Raw genomic sequence first — 23,375 nt, 5'->3', positions numbered from 1 at the left:
AACCAACACAACACAAAATACATGTTTATTGTGAAAGGCAACACAGCAATGTTTAATTACACAGAACTATAAATTTGAAATAGTATTCACCTTCAGCTACCAGAGTTTGAGAATAAAAAAAATCGATAAAGAGAAACCAGACGAAAGAATTTTGAAAGGCAAGAAAGCATATGGAATGAATAAAAGTTTGCTGAGAACCAAGACTCTAGGTAAGAAAACAAAAATAAGATCTGTTGTTATATATGGAATGGAAAAAGCCACGCTTAACAAAATAGAGGAAGTCTTCTTAAATTAGGAAACAAAAATAATGAGAACAATACTAGGCCCCAATGTAGCAAGAGGAGGAAAAAGAATAGTGTCAAAATAGAAGAAGAATTAAAGGTGGGACGCCTAGTCAGGAACATAAAGTCGCTCCGGTTCGAATGGATTGAATACATACTGAGATGACCACACACAGATATTTTGGGAAGGATAACTAACTGGACATCACTATGGCCTAGATGCAGAGGAAGACCTAGAAGAAGATGTATGGGCGGCGTAGAAAAAGATATATATGCATATATATAGCAATGCATATTAAGGACTCGAAAGTTTAAGAAAAAAAATGAAAAAGAATCACGACAGCAGTAAAAAACAGCAAGTTATAGATGAATAATCTTGCAAATAAGGCGAATAATCTCAGGGGTTTGCAAGGCTTTGATCATGATAAATAGTTAGAAATTCATTTTCTACAATAAACGAAAAATATTTGTAATAGTCTCTAAAAAAGCCGTATTTCAAACCGCTTCCAGTGTATTCTGCTGAGTTTCAATATACATGGTTGTATAACTATTGACCAATTTTATTTTATTTAAAGTCATTTCTGCTCTACTTTTATCTACTTCTAAATGAAGTTAGGTTATGTATGAAATACCAAGGTATCAAAATCTGTTTGCATAGTTTTAATGGTTGTTTGTAAATTGTGTAAATGTAATGGTTCATAGTTCCTTTTTATGCTATCAAATTATGATCGATGTGAGGTTCAAACACTCAAGGAAGTATTTCTGCTGGATACTGCTCTTTATATACAAGATTCATTTTAAATTACTATATTTTCAAAATATTTTGTACATTTATACAAGGTAGCAAAATAAAAAACGATCAAAATTTCAATATAATTAAAACAAATTACAGTCGTAAATCAATTAATAATGTATTGATGCACCTCGGTGGACAACACACTTTTGGATGCGTCGGGACACGCTTTTGATTAGGTGGTCAATATCCTTCTTTGGTATCTCGTTCCATGCTCTAACGCCTCTTGAAGTGGTCCTAAAAATTGAGGATGCTCCAAATTAAGACTTCTCCGACCCATCATGTCCAGCATGGTCAAAGAAGAACATGGTGACTCCCCCATTGTGTGGCCTTGCGTTATCCTGCTGAAAAATTGGATTTTTAAGTGTCTGATAAGGTTCCAGAATTTCTTCTACGTATCGCTGACGAAAATTATTGGAAGTGACCTCGAATGATAGGCGATGGCATCCCACATTATAATCCCAACAGTACTGTGCACGTGCGTTGGACAAAAAACTGCATTTCTTCTTTCACCACGTCGTCTTCTGACCCTGGCTCTTCCATCATTCATCTCTAACTAAAAACAATCGAGATTTTTCACTAAAAACAACCCCATTCCATTCCTGGTCCCAAGCCAGATTTCACATCTATATAACAAAGGTGTGGCCATTGTTTTATAGTTTTATCATTGTTATTGTTTCATATCTTGTTCTTCAATAATCTGAGAATTGTTCCGTATTCATACTGAAACCTATCAATATTGTGAACAATGTTATTCAGAAGCTATTTTCTTGTAGCATTTCAAAAATATTAATATTTTTATTGGAAATTAACTAGAATTTCAGTGTAAAATACATTTATTTCTTACAGTTTATAAAAATACAAATTATATATTGTGACAACAATTTCCGAAGTGGAAATCTAGACGAGAAAATAAACGTATTTTAAACTAAAATTGTGAGTAATTCCCATTAAAGATAATAAATAATATTGTGAGCAATGTCTACAGCTTTCTTGAAACAACATACTGTTGATGGCTCTAATTAGGTATTATTCGTATCCTTTTCTGTGAGTGTCAATACATATCAGAAAGGATTGTAACAGCAAAGATAAGAATGGAGAGGGAAGACCTGAACAACTTCGGAGTATACGCCCAGAAAATAACAAGCCTCAAACAACAAGGGAAACGTTTTATGACCAATTACAAGTAGTAGATCAAGTCAGAGGGAAGATGATAATATTGGGGGATTTTAACGCTCGAATAGGCAATCATACCCGGAATTAAGTAAAAACATAATGAGGATGTTAAAAACGAAAATGGAGAAATGATGATAAATTTCTGTACGAATAATGAACTTAGAATAAACAACACATTTTTTGACTACAAAGACCAACACAAATATACATTTAGTAACACCCGTGGACAAAGATCTATGATAGATTATCTTATAACCAACAGAGATATACATCCATCGAAAATAATCGACGTAAGATGCCTCAACTCAGAATATGTAGGTAGCGACGATAGCCTAGTATTATTTAAAATAAGAATCATCCTGAAATACTTCACACCCAAGAGAGCGGCGCCAACACAAACAAAAATCAAAGTCGAAGGACTAAATAAGGAATCCACGGAATACTTATGCAGAAAAAGAATATCAGAGAAGATCGCTGGGAATGAAATATTAGATCACGATAACACCGAGGAAGCTGGGAAAAACTCAAAAATAACATAATTAAGGCAGCAAATATCAAAAAAGAAAACACCATGGTTTAGAGAAGAAGTGAAGACAAAATGTAAAGAAAAAAGCCTTTTTACAATATAGAACACAACAAACACAACAGGCGTATAATCACTATAAACGAATCAGAAATGAAACGAATACTTTAGTTAGACAAATAAAAAGGGAACACTGGCAGAACTTTTCAAAACAGATGGAACACGACTTCAACAGAACACAAAAAGAAATATGGAGAATGATCAGAGGACAAAGAAAAGAGATAAACGAACTAATAAAAACGAAACACATTCAGAAGGAAACGTGGGTAGACTACTTTCGATCCCTATTTGCTAAATGTGACGATAACGAACCACCAATACCAGAGGTAACGACAAACGAAGAAATAAATATTGAGGAGGAAGAAGTAAAGGAAGCATCAAGGAAATTAAAGAATAGAAAATTACCAGGAGAGGACAGAATACCGAACGAACTCCTAAAGTAGGAATAGATCTGACCAAACAACTATTTATGCTAATCTAAAAAATAATATAACAAAACAGAATTCCTCCAGAATGGAGAGCAAGCATGCTAATACCTCTCTTCAAAAAGGTAAACTAATCGGACCCGGAAAATTACAGAGGAATTAATTTATTAAATACAACTCTAAAATTAACAACCAAAGTGATAACAAATAAACTGAAAGAAATTATAACACTAGCAGAAGAACAACAAGGTTTCAGGTCAAGAGAATCATGCATCGACGCTATATTTATAATGAGGCAAGTGCAAGAGAAATCATTAGAATACAACAAGTCGGCATATCTATGTTTCGTGGACTTTAAGAAGGCATTTGACCAAATTAAAGGACTTTATTCACTTATTGTACGAAAGAGAGATACCTCAAGGAATAATCAAAACGATCGAAAATATTTACCAAAACAACACAATAAAAGTAAAAGGGAGATTCCCTGAGTCCTCTATTATGCAACCTGATTATGGATAAAATAATAAAAAAAAGTAATAACTAAAAAAGGATACCAAATGGGAGGAAAACAACTTCAAATAATCTACTGTGCAGGCGACGCAATACTACTCTCTCAAAGTAAAGACGATTTACAACGTATGTTGCACCAATTTAATATAACCGCCAGAAAATTTAACATGTTAATTTCCCCAAAAAAGACAAAATGCATGATTACAGTTGCAACTTTACTAAAATGTAAATTGGAGCTGGAAGGTCACATAATAGAACAAGTGATGTAGTTTAAATATCTAGCTACGGAAAGCTCGAAACTGAAGTGGATAGAGCAAACAGAGCTGCAGACTGCCTGAATGAAACAATATGGAGAAATAAAAATATCGGGAAAGAAATAAAAGGCAGAATTTACAAAACAGTCATCAGACCAATAATGACATACGCGCCAGAAATACGACCTGGGAAAGAGGACTAAAAGGATGTTATAAACAGCAGAGATGAAAACACTTAGAACAATTGATGGCAAGACACTATGGGACAGAGCTAGAAGTACAGATATACGACGTAGATGCAAGGTGGAGAACATCAAGAACTGGGTAAGAAATAGAAGAGTAGAATGGAACGATCATATAAGCCGAATGACAACAAATAGAGTAATAAAGACGGAAAGAGACGGTTCCCAATAGGAAGACGATCAGTAGGAACACCACGAAAACGATGGAACGACAACTTACTGGAGGCACATTGACAAATAGACAGAGTCATGTCTACATAACAAGAAGAAGAAGAAGGGTATCCTTTTCATAATTTAAAATAGTGTGTGTGTGTGTGTGTGTGTATAAACGCAATAAAGTACAATATGAGTTTATACATTAAATTCTCTTCATTTTTCGATACTTTGTTTTATAATGAACACACTGTTCTTTTCGAAAAACGTGTTGTTTTTGTCTTATACTGGGTTCTGTAATATTTTTTAATCTATTAATAATTTTGGACTATATTTTCTAGATTGCATTCAAAAGAGTGATACCCCTATAGCTTTCACAATTGTTCGCTGAAGTCGTTAGCTTCATATCTTAAAAGTTACATGTTTATTTAATCCCCTCTGATCCTACTCCTGTTACTTTTATATTAGTTAATGTTGTTATAGCCTCCATAAGTTTTGGCGTTGTTATATGGTCGTTTGTTTATATGATTGTGTGGTATCAAGTTTTTTTTAAGTCTACCATCTACTTTTCGCTGTCTACTTTTTTAAATCTTCTACACAATATATACTCTTTCTATAATTATACCTCAGATTCTCGTAGTGTTGCATCTACTTTTATTCGTTAATAACTTATAAGTGAACGGTGTCTCTGTCTGTTCTTTTTATGTTTTTTGTCATTTTGTGTACATACGTTACTCTTCCATGTAAATCATTTTCAATTTGGCCATTAAACTTTTTCTGTGATTGTTGATGTATTTGCCTTGTAATAGGTTTTACTTCATTCCGAACTTCTCTGTATATTTCCTTTTCTTTAAAATCCTTTTGTTTCTCTGTTTAAATACTTGTTAAGAGATACCATTACATTGAAACACATATTAAGCATTATCCTACTATATCCATTTTTTTATTCCATCTAACTTTACGATTTCGAAACTGCCTAATAAAATAACTGCAATAAGTAAATTACGCCAGAAGTAAGTTTAAACATAAACAGTGTATATGAATAGAGTTTCATAAACAAAATATATTTTTTGTCTTTTTAACAGCTTGGGATCCTGGACCTAACATTACTTTCTATTTGTTTTTCGTTTTACTTATTACCCCTTAATAAGAGCTTTTAACAAAATTTCTTTTAATGAATAAACCTAAATTTAAATCGTTTACTAATATTATGTAAGTCGGCAAAGTATCTTGTCCACTATTTTTGCTTTTCATTAGAAAAGTTAAAGAACATTCGTTGTTTTTACAGGGTTGTTACATATAGAGACAGTACAGGTATTAAAAGGCATAACAAGTAATTTCAAATACACTTAATGATACCTTCATAGAAGTCTGTCGAATTCACAATTTTGTTGATATTTTGTAGAAATTATATGTAAAATCTATTAAAGCGTGGAACGTGGAAGAGATGATTTATTTTACTTTGACAACAACATGAAATGAACAATATTGCGTGTCAATAAAAGTATTGCATTGCGAACACACAAAAACAGATGTTAGTGGAGTTATCACTAGTGCAAACAAACAATCACAGATATGAAGAATTCACCGTACAACAGTTTGAGAGTGTAATAAAGGTTTTATATTTTAATCACTGTAAAAGTATATTATTCCAATGCATTTTACACCGAAAAAAACCGCTAGGTATTGTTTTAATGGAAAATGGGATTGAAGAGCGAAACGTTGCTGGATTTGCTGTGACACATGGAGCATTATACGTTTGCTGTGACACATGTCACAGCATGTGTGTCTGGTAAAATCGATTTTATCATGGTCAACCTGGAACATTCAGAAATCGGTGTTTAACCGAACGTGACAACCTCTTTATTGTATCAAGGTTACTGAGGCTAGTTCGTCCACGCTTGAATTATTTAAACCATGTATGAAAATTTGATTGGTCTGGTGTTTTATCCCGAAAACCACGATGAACTAGATCGACGAATTGATGTTTAATTAAAATCGTATAAAATCATGGACGAAAATTTTTACGAGAAATTTCCATTTTTTCCCGAAATTGATTGTTTTGAAAATTTGTTGCAGCTACACACCAGATGGATTTTTAATCTGTCATTATTGTTTACCACAAGAAATGTCAAAATTTATGAAAGCCATATTTACGAAGTCGAGTAACTTCTGCTAGATTGTTATATGCAAAACTTTTTGTGTACGTCTCGTAATAGCTTACGAAATGCGACTACGAAACTTTAGAACTGGAACTGAAAGGAGGTCGTCTGGCGTTTAAAATATTGAAGTGTTTAATACATTTAACATTTTTATTTAACACTCTTACTTAAATAATAAATATTTTTCTAGCAGTAGTAATATCTAATTGTTTACATTTTTCTCAGGGTCCAGTACTGATCAAGATAGTCTAGCGTACCGATACGGTGATACTGACTCAGGTTTAGGCCGTGCTACGCCACCGAGGAGAGCGCCATCTCCTGGAATTAGTATGAGACATCTTCCATCTCCTTCTGGCCCAGGAAGTTTACCAGGTTTTATGACGAAAGGTCGAAGAATGTTTGATGACGGATCTAGTGATATCAGCTCGACACCCAGCAGTATGATGGATTATAATGGTATGTATTTTAAGTTATTTTTTTTACACAATGAACTAGGTGTTTTAATACTTAGGATGTTTATCCAGACGTCCAGATTAGAAACGCCCAGAATGTTATGTTTAGACTTCGGCAAATATGCAAATAAAAATGTAGAAAATATGCGCATAAATATGCACGTGTTTACCCGAAAATATGCAAATATTTTACAAAATATGCATACAAATAAATAAAAAAATCGTAAAATAGTAACAATTTTATTTAAAAAAAAGTGTACATAACTAAATATTTCCTACTATTCATTAAGATTTACATTTATTTTAAGTAACTACATCATTTTTAAGTATGAATAAACTTATTTAGAATTATGGTAACAATAAATGACCAAGTGGTGTTCAAAATTTTCTAACAAAAACTTGTGGCTTCTGTCTGAGTACATATATTGATATATGGAAAAACTTCGTTCAACATCAACTGATGTAACGGGAGCATTTTTCAAACTAACCAAAACATTTGGTTCTAAATTAATTGTTTCCGAAATATTACCAGCTAGAACACTGACTACTTCAGAAAGAATATGGTAACCTTTATTTTTTTCCATAGTAGCTTTAAATTTTTTTAAAATATCTTTTCCAATATTACCTCTAACGTTCCGACAACATGACGCAAATTCTTTTATTAATGCTGTACTTTCGAACAATGACAGTTTTGGTGATTCTAACTGAGTAATTGTTTTTTGAACAAAACTAAAATTTGATTTTATAAATGAAAGTTCTTGTTGAAGCAAGTTACTCTGAAAAGTTTGTTTAAAATCCAAAAGAGATTGGGAACTTTCATCTGTTAACGTATCAATTATGTTCTTTATTTTAACAAAATGATCTGCATAAAAATTAGCTGCTTCTAACCATGTTCCCCATCGCGTTAAAATAGGTTGTGGTGGAAGAGGAATGTTAGGTAGCATTTCTTTATAAAGTTGAATTCTTATAGGAGATTTAAGAAATACTTTTTTGACACTGGATATCATGGTATTTACAAGAGGAAACTTTTTTCGTATTTCCTCTGCAACTCTGTTTAATCCATGCGCTACACAAGTAACATGTATTAAATCTGGGAAAAATATTTTTAAATTTTGTCCTGCTTTCACCATATAAGGAGCAGCATCCGATAAAATAAGCAGTAATTTATTAGAAGGAATAGTTGTCGGAAGAAAAAAAGTTGCTAATGTTTCTTGTATAAAACGCGAAATTGTTAAAGCATTTGTTTTCTCAAGTTGCTGGCATGAAATAAGATGAGATTTTGGTAAGGTATCTTCTTTAAGAACACCAATCAATAAATGAGCAATATACTTTCCTGAGGAATCAGTGGTTTCGTCTACAGATATGTAAAAATAATTATCTGCAATTTCTTCCTTAATATTAATTAACACCGACGAGTATAGCCCGTTCACATTATTTCTTCTTAGAGACCGATCACTTGGAACATTAAGTTTGCAATATTTTTTAGAAACGAACTAAAATTTACATTTGCTAATTTTGCAAGCGGTATGTTTGCAGACACTAATGCGCGACACAAGTCTTCATTAAGTTTCTTGCTCATCTACTTTTTTTTGAAGTAGATTGGAAACATTTAGCCATTGAAGTTTGATGTTTTCCTCCTATTTTTCCTTTTTTTGCAATGTGTGAAGCAGTTCTCACATGTTGGTCTATCTGAAATTTCTTCTCACATGCTATCTATAAATAAAAATAAAAACCTTTATTTTAACCCAACCTTTAAAATATAAAAATATACAAGGTGTTTTTGGTTAATCAAATAACTGGTTTGGAAAAAAAAACACTCGCTAAGTGTTTTAAATGCAGTATTAATCCACAAATTAGTTTTTGTTACTAACCATTAGTACATCATATAACTTATTTTAAAATTCAACAAAAGTTTTTTTTTTTTGTTAATTCAATTACAATAAAAATAATTGTGTTTTAGAATAGCTGACTTCATAAAAAAAAGTAAAGGTGAAAAATGTTTCTAAATACACACCATTGTATTGTACCATGGACAATTTTTTCTCACTAAAGGAAGCTATTTTTCATTTAAAAACAACCTACGAGTACTAAATTTCAAGTAAATACGTTTATTGGTTTTAAAGTTATTGTTGTTATTAACTAAAAGAATTTAATTTTTTTTCATTTTAACACCCTGTATCTCGAAAAGTAAATAAGTTTGACCCCTCATTAACTATATCGTTTTGTTCAATTTTTCGAGAAGTATCTACAGTCAAACGTTGTAAGTATCATTTGGAAACACCCTGTATGTATGAAATATTAGATATTTAATAGAAAATATTAGATACTGTTATGATTTTTATTTCAATGTCTATTTAATTTATAATGTCTTGTTCTTATCTTAATTCATTAAAAGGCACAATAATTTATATCAATTTATTTAAACGAATAATACACATAATTTATTTAGGCGAGCGTAACAATAAATATCGCGGCCGCGGGTCTTGAGTATTAACTGCCCCTCCATATAAAAATGTTGTATTTATATACGAAATCCTGATATACTAGAATAGTCGAGAACATCTAGTTGGAGGATTCACCATAATTTGAATCTAGATCCTTCGCCAAATTTCTACAACAAAACAGAATAGTTAGTCATAAAATTTAGGCCAGTATATTTATCGTAACATTGTCCCCCTCTTAAAAGATGGTTCCTCCTGGAACCTTGTCGGGACTGGAACCGGAACTGTATGCTGGTATCGGCAACTGGACCCTCTTTTACAACTTCCAGTTGTATAAAAATGACAAGGGACGGTTTTCTCTCCGCACAAGGTACTTAGCGGATTGCAACAGACTAACACCTGGACTTCGGTGTCTTTGAAGATCTCCTCCACCATATTTCGGATAACCCTCCAATCTAATTGGCGGCACTCCAACTTTGGCATGGCTAACTTTTGCACGTCGGACTCTAGTACGTGCTCTCTCAATTGAAGTAAGGCTTCCCATACATCTCGGTAGGTAGGTTGGTCACGGGCAGTGTCTTTTGTTACCAGGTAGAAAAGGTAACGTGATGCATCTTGGAGTTTCAAGGTTTTACCGGGAGCTGGCACTTGGCATTGAAGTTCTGCAACTCGACCAAACTTCCTTCGAAAGACGGATACCAACCCTGGTGCGTCTTTGATACTGGCCGGGATGGTAAGGGCCAGCGAGTAGTCATCGGGGAGCGCGAGTAGATCTTGCTTTTCTTCAGTGGTAACACCATGTCTTGCTTTACCGGTACCTCCATAGGCACCCATGAATTCCTCAAACGTGAGGTCAGACACGTCTTGGACTTGGTTTACCTCCACTTCTTCCTCTACGTCGTGGTCACCTTCGAAAGACGCCAGCCGGTTATGGTGTACTATCATCGGCTTTCCCGTCGGAATCTTGCTTATTCGGTAGATGACATCGTTGATCTTCTCCATAATTAGGTATGGGCATTCCCAAAACTGCTGCAATTTGGGAGAACAACCTTTTCGCTTCTTGGGGTTATAGAGCCAGACCTTGTCGTTCTTCTTAAAGCAATCCTTTTCGGCTTGTGTATCGTACCGTTTCTTCATTCGGTCGCTAGCGATCTGAAGGTGGGAACGGACCAACTCATGTACATCGTCCATTCTTCTTCGTAATTCGATCACATAATCTTCACCTGCTACATCTTCTCCAGGTCGACATCCAAACTCGAGATCACAAGGTAGTCGCATTTCGCGTCCGAATAGGACTTTGGCTGGTGTCTGGCCTGTTGATTCGTTAACAGCAGATCTGTAGGCCATTGTGAAGAACGGAAGGTATTGGTCCCAGTCTCGCTGATGATCGGACACCATCTTTGTCAAATACTTGCCAACTGTCCTATTCATTCGTTCTACCATACCATCCGATTGCGGATGATACGCGGTAGTTCTTGTTTTCTTCATGCCTAGTCTATCACATATTCCTTGGAATAGATCGCTTTCGAAGTTCCTGCCTTGGTCACTATGGATCTCCAAAGGCACTCCAAATCGGCTGATATATTCTTGGATCAACTTATCTGCAACGGTGGCGGCCTTCTGGTCTGGAAGTGCGTAAATCTCGACCCACTTAGTGAAGTAATCCATTACTACCAGCATGTACTTGCCTCCATTTTCACTTTCTGGAAATGGCCCAGCGATGTCCAAAGCTATTCTTTCAAACGGGCTTCCAACATTATATTGTCTCATAGGAGCTCTCCTTTTTCGGTAAGGCCCGTTACTCGTTGCACAAATAGTACATTTCTTACACCAGTCTTTTACATCGTCGGAACTGTTCATCCAATAAAACCGTTCCCGAATTCGCTGAAGGGTTTTCTTTACACCAAAATGCCCTCCCGATGGACTGTCGTGTAACTGACGAAGTACTTCGGCTATTCTGCTCTTTGGGATCACCAACTGTCTTCTCTTCTCTGAACCGTCATCATTTTCCAGGACTCGTTTGAGCAAGCCATCTTCGATGATAAAGGAGTCCCACTGGGCCCAATACGTCTTAACTACTGAGCATAGGTTTGATATTTCCTGCCAAGGTGGTCGACGGTTTTCCTCTTTCCATTTTCGGATTTTCTGTATAACTGGATCTCTCTCTTGTTCTTCCCTTATCTTAGTAGGCGTCCAGTCGTCGTTGACAATCGTCGTTCTTAGCACTGCTGCTTCCTTGGATTCCGTTTTGTTGCAGTGGGAACACTCTGCTGGGCATGGCCTTCTGGAAAGAGAATCAGCGTTTCTATGGCTAACTCCGGCCCGGTGCTCAATCTTAAAATCGTATTCTTGGAGTCGTTCAATCCACCTGGCTATCTGACCCTCTGGATTCTTAAACTGCATCAACCACTTAAGGGCGGCATGGTCGGTTCGGATTAGAAACTTTCTGCCATAGAGATATTGATAGAAGTGCTCTACTGATTTCACTACTGCCAGAAGTTCTCTTCTCGTGACGCAATAATTCCGTTCAGGTTTTGAAAGAACTTTACTAAAATATCCGAGGACTCGTTCCTGTCCTCCTTGAATCTGAGACAGCACTCCTCCAATTCCCACATTACTTGCATCCGTATCTAAGATATACTCTCCTTCTGGCAGTGGATACCCTAAAATTGCTGCTGTTATTAAATGCTTTTTCAACGTTTCAAAGGCATTTTGGCAGTCTATATCCCAGCGGTAATCTCTTGCTTCCTCCGTAAGTCGCGTTAATGGCTTAGCAATATCTGCAAACTTCTTAATAAACCTCCGGTAGTAAGTACATAGTCCAAGAAAACTTCTCACTTGATGTTTGTCAGTTGGTTTTGGCCATTCCTTAATGGAATCGATTTTTCCCTTATCCACGGCCACTCCTTCTTTACTGACTATATGACCCAGATAATTGACTTTACCTTGAAATAGCTGGCACTTCTTGGGGTTTAGCATCAATTGGGCAGCTTTAAGTCGATTAAAAACGTTTTCTAAATTCCTCAAATGATCTTCGAACGTCTCCCCCAAGACGATTATGTCATCTAAATAAACCAGGCATGTTTTCCAAGATAACCCTCTCAACACATTTTCCATAAGCCTCTCAAATGTCGCAGGAGCATTACAAAGTCCAAATGGCATAACGTTGAATTGCCACAATCCAGATCCTGTGGTGAAGGCTGTCTTTTCTTTATCGACTGGGTCCATTTCTACCTGCCAGTATCCAGACTTCAAATCTAAAGTAGAAAACAATTTACTTCCAGCCAATGTGTCCAATGTGTCATCGATCCGAGGCAGAGAATAACTATCTTTCTTGGTAACGTTGTTCAGCAAACGGTAATTCACACAGAACCTCGTCGTTCCGTCTTTCTTCTTAACCAGGACCACCGGAGAGACCCATGGGCTCGTAGAAGGTTCTATCACCCCGTCTTTCTTCATTTCCTGAACAATCGTTTCAGCTTCCTCTCTTTTCGCCTGTGGTAATCGTCGAGCTGTTTGACGAATTGGCTTAGCATTACCAGTATCAATTTTATGCTTAACAACCGTAGTTCTTCCCGTCTTTCCTCCTTTCGGTACGAAAATATCACGATACTGCCGAAGAAATTCCCTTAATTTCCTTTTCTCCATCTGATTTAGAGACTGTCCTGCAACTGCAACCATTTGGTCGAATTTGTCGTTGGAATTATCAGATGTTGTCGCCTGACGGATTATGGATGTCACAGGTACACAAGTTCCTACTTTTGTCTCTTTCTTTATGGTCACTGGGTAGTCGTTGACATTGATAAGTCTCACAGGAATTTCTTTAGCCGAAGTCACCAATTCCTTTCCAATTATGATTCCACGGCCAACCTCATCGTCGTGGTTCCAAGGCTCCATCATAACAGGTCTCCCTTCGTCTACAATTCCCTGTAGTCGCGCTACTATGATCGTTTCGCTTCTCGCAGGCACGACTGTATCTTCTGTAATGGCTGCTTGCACAGTGTTGTCATTATGTGGATGAAGAAATACCTCCTCGTTGCCAACTTTGATTACCTTATTCTTAAAATCCAATTGGAATCCATGCATATTCATTACGTCCATTCCTAATATAACATCCTCTTCGATGTCAGCAACTATAACAGTATGGACAAACTTTTCTGCCCCAATTCCCAATTGTACCTGGATTTCTCCATGAATGTTGGCATTTTCACCTGTAGCGGTCCGAAGTCGTAACCTCGTTGGTCCACCAACAACGTATGCTTTTTACCATTTATGTCTCCATCTACATATACACTATCTTCACGACATTTCAAAGAAGCTATTAGTATAAGAGGGTCTTTGGAAGAGTTCCGGGTCGAAGCTGCCCCCCTAAGGTTGACTCGTTCTGGTTTTCCTGATGGTGAGTTTCTTGATTTTATGGTCTTCTTTTTCTTGCATGTCATGCTTTTCATCAAATTAAAGAGCTGGTCAAGTTTATCTTCATCTCCTTCCTCTTTTACAGTCCTAACTTTACTGTAACCGCCAGAGGCCTGCGTAGCTGACTCGTATTCGAGGGCGGCGGATAAAACATCAACCAGCGTCTTGTGACGAGCTAATCGTAGTGTTCTCTGCATTTCATGATCACGAAGACCATCAATAAACGTTTGAACGGCCAATTTTTCCATCATGTCTTCGGGAGCTGTTGGATAAGCGTATCGTACTAACCTGGCAATATCTACCTCATATTCTTGAAGAGCCTCATCTTTCTTCTGTCTACGATTTTTAAGCTGTGACTGATATACATGCTCCAAATGTTCGTGGCCATATCGCATATTTAGCCTCTTCTTGAGTTGTTCGAAATCATCGGTCTCCTCTACGGCTATGGTCTGCAGCACATCTAAGGCATCTCCTCGAAGAGCGATAGTCAGGTTTACAGCCTTTTCTTTTTCAGACCATCCATTCGCTCTTGCAGCTGATTCAAACTGTTTCATGTAGTTGTTCCATGATGATTTTCCGTCGAAAGTTGGGACTTTAACATGAATAGAACCTCCACTTCCTTCAAATTTCGGCCGTATCTCCAACTTACATTTTGTTTCGTCTTCTTTTGTCTCTGCTGTAATTGGATTGTTTCCTCTCTCTGCTGTCCCTGTTTCCTCCAGCTTCTTTTCCATCTCTTTCATCTTTTCTTCGAAGGCCGACATATCGGCAGCAACTTGGTTTTTTAACGAAGACACTCTATCGTCAAGAGCAGACATCTCAGAAGTGACTTTAGAGATGTTAGCAGAAACTTTGCTTTCCAGAGAAGAAATCTCGTTAGAAACTTTGCTTTCTAAAGAAGCGATGTCGCCGGAAACTTTCGAAATATCGCCAGAAACTTTGTTCTCTAATGATGCGATATCACCGGAAACTTTGTTCTCTAATGATGCGATGTCACCGGAAACTTTGTTCTCTAATGATGCGATGTCACCAGAAACTTTGGCTACATCACCAGAAACTTTCGAAATCGACGATAGGACAGCATCTTCAAATATATAAGTCTCTGGATCTAGTCCTTCTTCTAGCAAAGCGTTCTTTAGGGTTTGGACTAACTCAGCCTTTTTTCCGGTAGAAGCTAATTCTCTGTCTTCAAGATGTCTTCTTAAATTAGTCACTGTCAGCTCATAAATCGTAGCCATTTTCACAATTTATTTTATATCCCACTTCTGACACCACTGTTATGATTTTTATTTCAATGTCTATTTAATTTATAATGTCTTGTTCTTATCTTAATTCATTAAAAGGCACAATAATTTATATCAATTTATTTAAACGAATAATACACATAATTTATTTAGGCGAGCGTAACAATAAATATCGCGGCCGCGGGTCTTGAGTATTAACTGCCCCTCCATATAAAAATGTTGTATTTATATACGAAATCCTGATATACTAGAATAGTCGAGAACATCTAGTTGGAGGATTCACCATAATTTGAATCTAGATCCTTCGCCAAATTTCTACAACAAAACAGAATAGTTAGTCATAAAATTTAGGCCAGTATATTTATCGTAACAATACTTACAATTTTGCCACAGACTGAACAGTAGATTTTTCCCATATCCATAGACAGCTCTTTATAAGGTTTAATCCAAGTTGAAGCACTGGTTGTTTTAGGCATTATAAAATCACAATCTTCCTTTTTGTTACGCACAACGAGTGTTTACGCTTTGAATATCAAAACAAAAATGATTTACAAATCTGAGCATCAAATTAGAAATGTTTAGGTACCTAATTCAATAAACTGGGAGATTTTGGAAAATCCCTAAATTAGGAACAAAACTATTAGCCGTTTACCTGCTGTTAAGATACAATAAATTGTAGATAGATTTGGGGATTAGATCATAAAATGCAAATGAGCGAACCCTTAGCGATTATCCAATAACTGAATGCCTCAGTGACCGAGACTTTCTAAGAATGTTGAGGGCTACTTAAATTGATCTTATTTGAAATTGTAAATGTTTTGTACCTGTAGAGATTACGTACTTAGATCATTTCTTGATTAAAATGACTACAAAATTTTATACAAGAATTGAAATAAATTGGTATGTTTAAAAATTTTCAAATACAGTATAAAAATCTGAACTTTTATGCACTTCATGCAAACTTTTATACAAATATGCCAAAATATGAAATATTTGCATAAAATATGCACAATATGCAAAATATGCAATATGCATATTTGCCGAAGTCTAGTTATGTTGAAAGATAGTTTGTGTTAACAAATCCTTTATGATTTTTTTTCAGGTCCCAGATTGTACAAGCAACCAGCTACGAAATCAAATCGAAGTATTATGTTAAATGCCGTAGAATATTGCGTATTTCCTGGTGCAGTGAATAGAGAAGCCAAGAAGAGAGTGTTAGAAGAAATTAATAGATCTGAGAGTAAACATTTTCTAATTTTGTTCCGAGACGCAGGTTGTCAATTTAGAGCTCTCTATTCATTTTGTCCTGAGAGGGAGGAAATCACTAAGTTATATGGAACGGGGCCAAAACAGGTTAACGATAAAATGTTCGACAAATTTTTCAAGTAAGTTATATATTTTTTGACAAAATCATACAGATTTATATTTAAAAAAATATTCATATAGTATATTTAAACGTCTACAAAAAATAGATTAAAATTATTTCACAAAACGGTGAATAAATGTTTTTATATTGGTCTTAACCGTTATCTTATGGTATCTCATGTTTTTATCACATATTGTGACTAAAAATGATGACATTTTTAAAATATTTTCTGGTTGGAGTCATTTCCCCGGATCTATTCTTTGGTAGAATCATGTAGACCGAAGCTTTCTCGGGCTAATATGGAGAGGCTAGTTTTCCACGGAAAACCGAAAAAACGGAATGGAGAAGTAGAGAAATATCACCAACCATATGAATTGACACAGGGAAAAATATAATAATATCAATTTTACGAGTGCAGTATGAGTAACCCAAAATATAAAAATAATGAACACGCATGAAACCATCAAATTATAACTGCACATTTAGCATGGTATTCCAGGAATGTGATATTTTTCAGGTCAATGTCTCATATGCTTTATAGTCCAGGATAATATGACGGTAAAAATAGCGGAAAATCTCAGTTTTTTTCTTATTTGGATCGATTTTTTTGAAATTTTGACAGTAAGAAAATAGCTCAAAGATCAAAATTTACCCTATGGCAATATGTGCTTTTCCTCCATGGAAAAAGTTTATATAAAAAAAACTATGGTAGTTGCTAGAATAGTGAATTTTAAACAAAAATGTTCTTTAGAGTTTTTTCGAACGAAAAATATTTTTAGTGACTAAAAGTTCACAAATTACACGTCAAAAAGCATGTTTTTAAATGGGTTTTCACGAATAACAAGCAAAATTTAGATTTTATTGGGACAACTGTTTGGATATAAAATGAAGTTTATAAAACAAAGAGATTCATTTTTTATTATTACCGTAAACTTAATATTAACAAAGTTATGGCTGTTCGAAAGTAGACTTTTATTCATCGAATACAAAAATTCAAACATATGATGTTGAATAACCAGATAACGGTAAGTTTTTCATGGAAATCTTCAAAATGGCCACTGTAGATTTTTTTATTTCTATTGACTAAAAATTAAACGGTATATGAATATTTAAAATTTGTATTCGCATGCTTTTAGCACCATCTTCAAGTCGTTTCAGGACAACTCTTTTTTAAAAGACAGACTTAAAAATTTAATATAAACCACTTGGTAGCTTTCATAATAGACTACAAAGTAGTGTAATATGTTTTATTTGTTTATTTATATGTTGTAATTGTTTTTCAAGCGCTTCGTTTTAATATGGGTTTAGCTGAAACGGCTTGAAGGTGATGCTAAAAGCATGCGAATACAATTTTTAAATAATCTAATATCTCATTTAATTTTTATTCTAGCATTTTTTGTCTTTTTTAGTTGTTGAGTTATTTTGAAAAAAAGGAAATTTTTTGAGAAATTCCGAAAATAACTTTAAACTCCGATTTTGTCATAACTAAACATTCTAACAAGTTAAACTTCCAGAATGTAATGTTTGTATATAAAGTAAACTTTCAACAACGAATAGTTTCAACCACGATGGTTTTGACCGGGGCGAGTTTGTTACTTTTTGAGTCACAAAAAATATAGGCGGACTTTATTTTAATTATAGCTTAACTTAATTTTTATGCAAATCACTTTTACCAGTGGTCATTTTAAAGATTTTTCAAAGACCTTTAAAAAAGTTTTGATAAGTTTTCCATGAAAAACTTACCGTTTTCCGGTTATTCAACATCATATGTTTGGATTTTTGTATTCGATGAATAAAAGTCTACTTTCGAACAGCCATAACTTGGTTGATATTAAGTTGTCGGTAATAATAAAAAACGAATCTCTTTATTTTATAAGCTTCATTTTATATCCAAACGAGTTATGTGCGAAAAACCGTTTAAAAATATACTTTTTTGACGTGTAATTTGTAAACTTTCAGTCACGAATAACTGAAAAAATATTGACGTTTTGAAAAAAAACTACAAACATTTTTGTTTTAAAATGCGATATTCTAGCGAATACCAACTTTTTCCACCCCCGATTTGGGGTGGTAAACATCCACAGAGGAAAAGCACGTATTGACATAGGGTAGATTTTAATCTCTTTTCCTTCCCCTTAAAGGTCGTGGCATATTATCGTGCACGTTGCGTTCCAGCACATAGCGTTTAGTTTCCGAAAAATATAATTTAAATGGTTTTAAATATGAACAACGCACACTGTCCGGAACATAGCGGACCGTTCCGGACGGTTACGTTCAGTATATTCAAAAATAATATTTTATTGATGCCGACGGCTACGTAACGAGTCGTAACCGGTTGGTAAGGATAATGTGAATTAGATGTCCGTCGTCTCCCCTTGTTGTTTATTTAGGAATTTGTTTGATTTTGATACAGAGTATTAAAAAAAATAATTTTCGAGGCTATTTTGTCATTTATGCATGTGTTTTTATTGCTTTGTGACAATTAATCACGGAAGTGATAAACAATTAGGACTTTTGTACGGAAGTGATACCTCTTCTTTATAAAAATACTTTTTGGTTTGATATGTATGGCTTCGTTAAATGTAGTATTTTGTTTTTTAACTGAAGGTGAAATTAAATTTAAAACATATTTAAACTGAATCCTATTCATTCTAAAATATCCATAATGTTTTTCATCGTCATCAATTAATTCTCTGTATAAAGTCCAGTATTCACATTCCTTCTTCCTTTCTCTTAGCATTGGATGTACTTCAAACCTTCTTTTTAACACAGTTTTTCATTCTTCATTATTAAGTAGAAGAGTAATTGCACATAATTTTTGTCGAGAATCATATCTTCACCGAACCAAACTGAAACGTTCTGTATATGAAAATGTGAACGCGCAGCCCAATTGCTGGAGTGGAAACGCTACGTGCCGGAAACGCAACGTGCACGATAATATGCCACTACCTTAAATCCTATATTCCGACACGACTTGAATACCATTTACATATAATTGTTCCACTAGACGTTTTTTTCTAACTGCTGCATTGTCTTTGTAATTATTTTGTGGTGACCAAATAACAAACCGAAAAATTCACATTCTTTCTAAATATATTATACTTCCCTACTATTCCCTACCCAATCTAAAATAATATATCTTAACTCAAATAAAACTTATTTTCATTGCAGGTATAACTCAGGCGGTAAATGTTTCTCGCAAGTTCACACCAAACACCTGACCGTAACAATAGATGCTTTTACAATCCACAATTCTTTGTGGCAAGGCAAAAAAGTAAACCTTCCAAATAAAAAAGACATGGCTTTAGTTATTTAAGTGAAAACTCTAAAACTTTGTTAACTAATCATCTAATTTATTAATTACTAGGTTTGTTAACGTTTTCTGAAAACGTTGTTTTATTTTTTTGTAAGCAATGTCGAACAAATCATGCAGGTATGTTTAAAATATACTGAGTAATTCGAAAATCAAGAGTATTGAGCGACATTAGTGCCTACATTAATGATAGATTTTTATGTTTATTAAATTTTTTACCATACACTCTTTATTAATGATTGTATTCCTTTAAAACATCATTTATTCTCTTTATAATTATACAGACATTCTTTATTAAGATCGAGGTTTTTCTCTTAATTACAAAAAGTTATGTTTTCATAAGATATTATGTTAAATTAATTTACTAGCTAAATAATTATGTATAATTATTTTGTTTATGATAAATTCCTCAAATGACGAAAATTACCAATCTAAAATAAACGTTTTAAACTCTAAAATTTCACATTTAATATATTTGTTTTTCTAAAAAATGGAGTTGGAGTATTAGTCAAACTGTGTTTGATAATACCCCACATTGTTTATGCAAAGTAAGTTTTTGTTAAAATTATATTTAAAATATTTCTTAAGAAAAATCTGTCATCCATATCTCGTTTAATTGCTATACTAATTGTTCCAAAGTTTACAACCAATAGACGCTTCATATAGACGGTCTGGTTCCAAAGTTGATAATTACAAAATTGACTTGTAGTTGCTAACTACAATATTGTTGTTTTTAAAAGCATGATTTTTAAAGTTCAACCCAGTAGATCAAACCAGATTTTTCAAATAGAAAAATTGTTTCTTCATAAAACATTAGGTAATAATACTGGTTAACAGTTAGAAGCAGTAACTAAATACTGTTTTAGCAGTTACGACTAGCAGTAACTTTTTCATTTCGAATCCTCTTTATCTTTCGTCAGTTAATCACAGTTTGCTCCTCGGCTTTTTTAGATTACCCATTATAATTTTTCCAATAAGTTTCCAATCAATAAACATAATTTTGGGTGTTGTAAAAACTTCGTATTTTGGTGCATTCCATTTTGCGTTTTTTGTTATAGTTACCGATTCATGCGACAAAACTACAGGATATATTTGCCATAATCTCAATTCTGTCATATATTCAGCGACATTCAGTTTGACTGTGACGAGATAAGAAATTTTAAGTAAATGAATTAAATTGATAGAGCTTAAATGAACAGCATAAAGAAACATTGCATCAAAAAATTGTTTTGTGTTTTCACCACCCCATGCGTCAGTAAATAGACTTTTATGTGTTTTGTAGAAGATTCTTAAGCTGGTGAAACCAACACCCTATATCTCGGTAAAATGAAAATGTTTTATGACAGAACCGGATTTGGTGTAGGTCCAATATTACAGTCGTTTGACCTTTTTTTTACCTCTTGCTCTATTATTTAAATGTATGTGTTGACCATAGTTCTGCTCCAAGGTCGGCTTGTCTGCACTATCCGCTCATATGATGTCACATACTGATCTTTTTTGTATGAAAGGATAAATTAAAATGGTTATTAAAAACTTCGGCTGTCGGCAGCCTAATTATTTTACTATAATTCCTTTAAAAAAGGATATTATTTCAAAACTATCCTTTAAAACAACATGGATAGTTCTTGCGTCATCATCCACAGCATCCTATCATCATCGCTCTAGGTCTTTTAATAGGTCTCTTCCCCTACATTCTTGCATTCAACAGTTTTTTCAACAGAAAGCCTATTTTCTTCAATCCTAAATACATGGTCTGTCCATTGAAGACGTTGTAGGCGGACATACTGAGATAAAGGTGGTTCTTTATATATATATATATATATATATATATATATATATATATATATATATATATATATATATATATATATATATATATATATTATATATTTCATAATTATGTCTGATTCGCCACCTGTTGTTCGTATTTATAGAGCCTAGTATTTGTCTCAGTACCTGTCTTTAAAAATGTCTATGCGGTTTACATATTTTTGTGTCAACACCCAAGTTTTACATCCATAGCTCACTATCGGTCGGATTATGGTCTTGTAAATTCGTATTTATTTTACTCACCATATTTTAAATTTATCTTATCTTCTCTTACTCAAGCATGTATCCAGTGTTTCGTAACAAATCTTCGTTTTCTGGAAATCTGAAGTACTTTACAGCAGTACCTTTAGTCGTTTTGTTTCTACTTTTACAAGTAGCCACAGCAAGAAATTCTTCGAACAATCCTGTATTTCAAATTATTCGTATGGTTAAATTATAGCGCATAAAGGAACCCTATATTCCAACGGGCTGAACATTTTTTAGTTTCCGAGTGACGTAAAAGCACGTCTCGGTACGAACTTAAGAATCATCGGCATACCGTTACTTCTGTAACGGTGATAACTCAAAAAGGAAAAAATGTACTTGGCCTCTTTTGGAACCAGGTCATCGATATGGAATGGTAGTTACTTCTAAATTAAAAGTATGCTACCAAAATTCGGTATACGTCTTGTAAATTAGTTCCACCTTTAAGGAATTTTTAATAATAGTCAATCAAGCAGTATTATATGAGTATGTGGGCTTGCAGGGTCAGTCAGTCAATTATTTACCATACCCAGATATGATCGTAACCTTATTCAAGGTCGCCCTCCCGTTATTTTCTCAGGGGGAATCTATTCTAATATTTTTCGTGGTCATCTGTCTTGTGGTATTCTGTTTACGTGTCCGAACCATGTCAACTGTCTTTTCTCAATATCCTCGCCTATATTACGATCTGACTTCATTTCATCTCGTATTTTTCTCGTTTCTGATCCTTTCTAGTTGTGATTTACCACAAATTCATCTTAAATAATCCATCTCTGTCGTTATACTTTTTTATTAGCATTGCTAATATCCCAAACCTCCGAACCATATAGTGTAACGGTTTGTAAAATACTTTTCATTGACTTTCATCAGAGAAGATAGTTACCTTACCCTTATTTATTCTCGCTCTGATTTTATTTTCACTATTCCCTTATTTAAAATTATCCCCAAATAACTTGCAGGTCGAATATATTATTATTTTAATTTATCTATATCTAATTGTTCCGAAACACAATAGTGAGAACTACTGTAAATGAAATTAAAAATCATTAATAATTTTTTGTGCTTTTACCTAGTTCGTTCCTCCATCATGGGCTTAAAACTTGTAAATATTTTAAGCACTTTGTTATGTTTTTGTATTCGTTTACATTTTTCTGTTCTTCATTTTCGATTTCTTATTTGTTGTTCTCATCCTGCTGATTATGTGTATTGAAAGTTTACGTTTTTGTGTACTCGGCAGACAGGCAAAGAAAAAAACCATCATTTTATGATAAATCAAGAAATTAGTAGAGCATCAAAGTAATCTAAAAATAAATTCAAATAAGGTTTAAGTAAAAAATTAAGAAAAACTTCTTACACACTTTTGAATGTTTTTTACCTCTCTAGACGAGGATTAATTATGTATGTATTAATTAGATGGTTTTACTGTTGCACAATACTTTTCATTTTTGAAGTATTTATAATCTATTATACATTTTTAAATTATGTTGTTTT

At 34.2% G+C, this 23,375-nt stretch overlaps 1 protein-coding gene across 6 annotated transcripts in view; it reads left to right on the top strand.

Moving 5' to 3' along the window:
- Positions 1 to 21,622, top strand: part of Patronin (calmodulin-regulated spectrin-associated protein patronin) — a 210,824-nt gene extending 189,202 nt beyond the window's left edge. For all 6 annotated transcript variants that reach the window (XM_072532006.1, XM_072532007.1, XM_072532008.1 and 3 more), the window contains 3 exons: positions 6,805 to 7,035; positions 16,235 to 16,517; positions 19,670 to 21,622. In XM_072532006.1, the coding sequence (XP_072388107.1) occupies positions 6,805 to 7,035; positions 16,235 to 16,517; positions 19,670 to 19,814 (659 nt within the window). In that variant the 3' untranslated portion in view covers positions 19,815 to 21,622. The remainder of the gene's footprint in view (positions 1 to 6,804; positions 7,036 to 16,234; positions 16,518 to 19,669) is intronic.
- Positions 21,623 to 23,375: the final 1,753 nt, after the last annotated feature.

Source organism: Diabrotica undecimpunctata, chromosome 5 (genome assembly GCF_040954645.1).
Source record: "Diabrotica undecimpunctata isolate CICGRU chromosome 5, icDiaUnde3, whole genome shotgun sequence".
NCBI lineage: Eukaryota > Metazoa > Arthropoda > Insecta > Coleoptera > Chrysomelidae > Diabrotica > Diabrotica undecimpunctata.
This window is presented reverse-complemented; position numbering and strand designations above follow the sequence as displayed.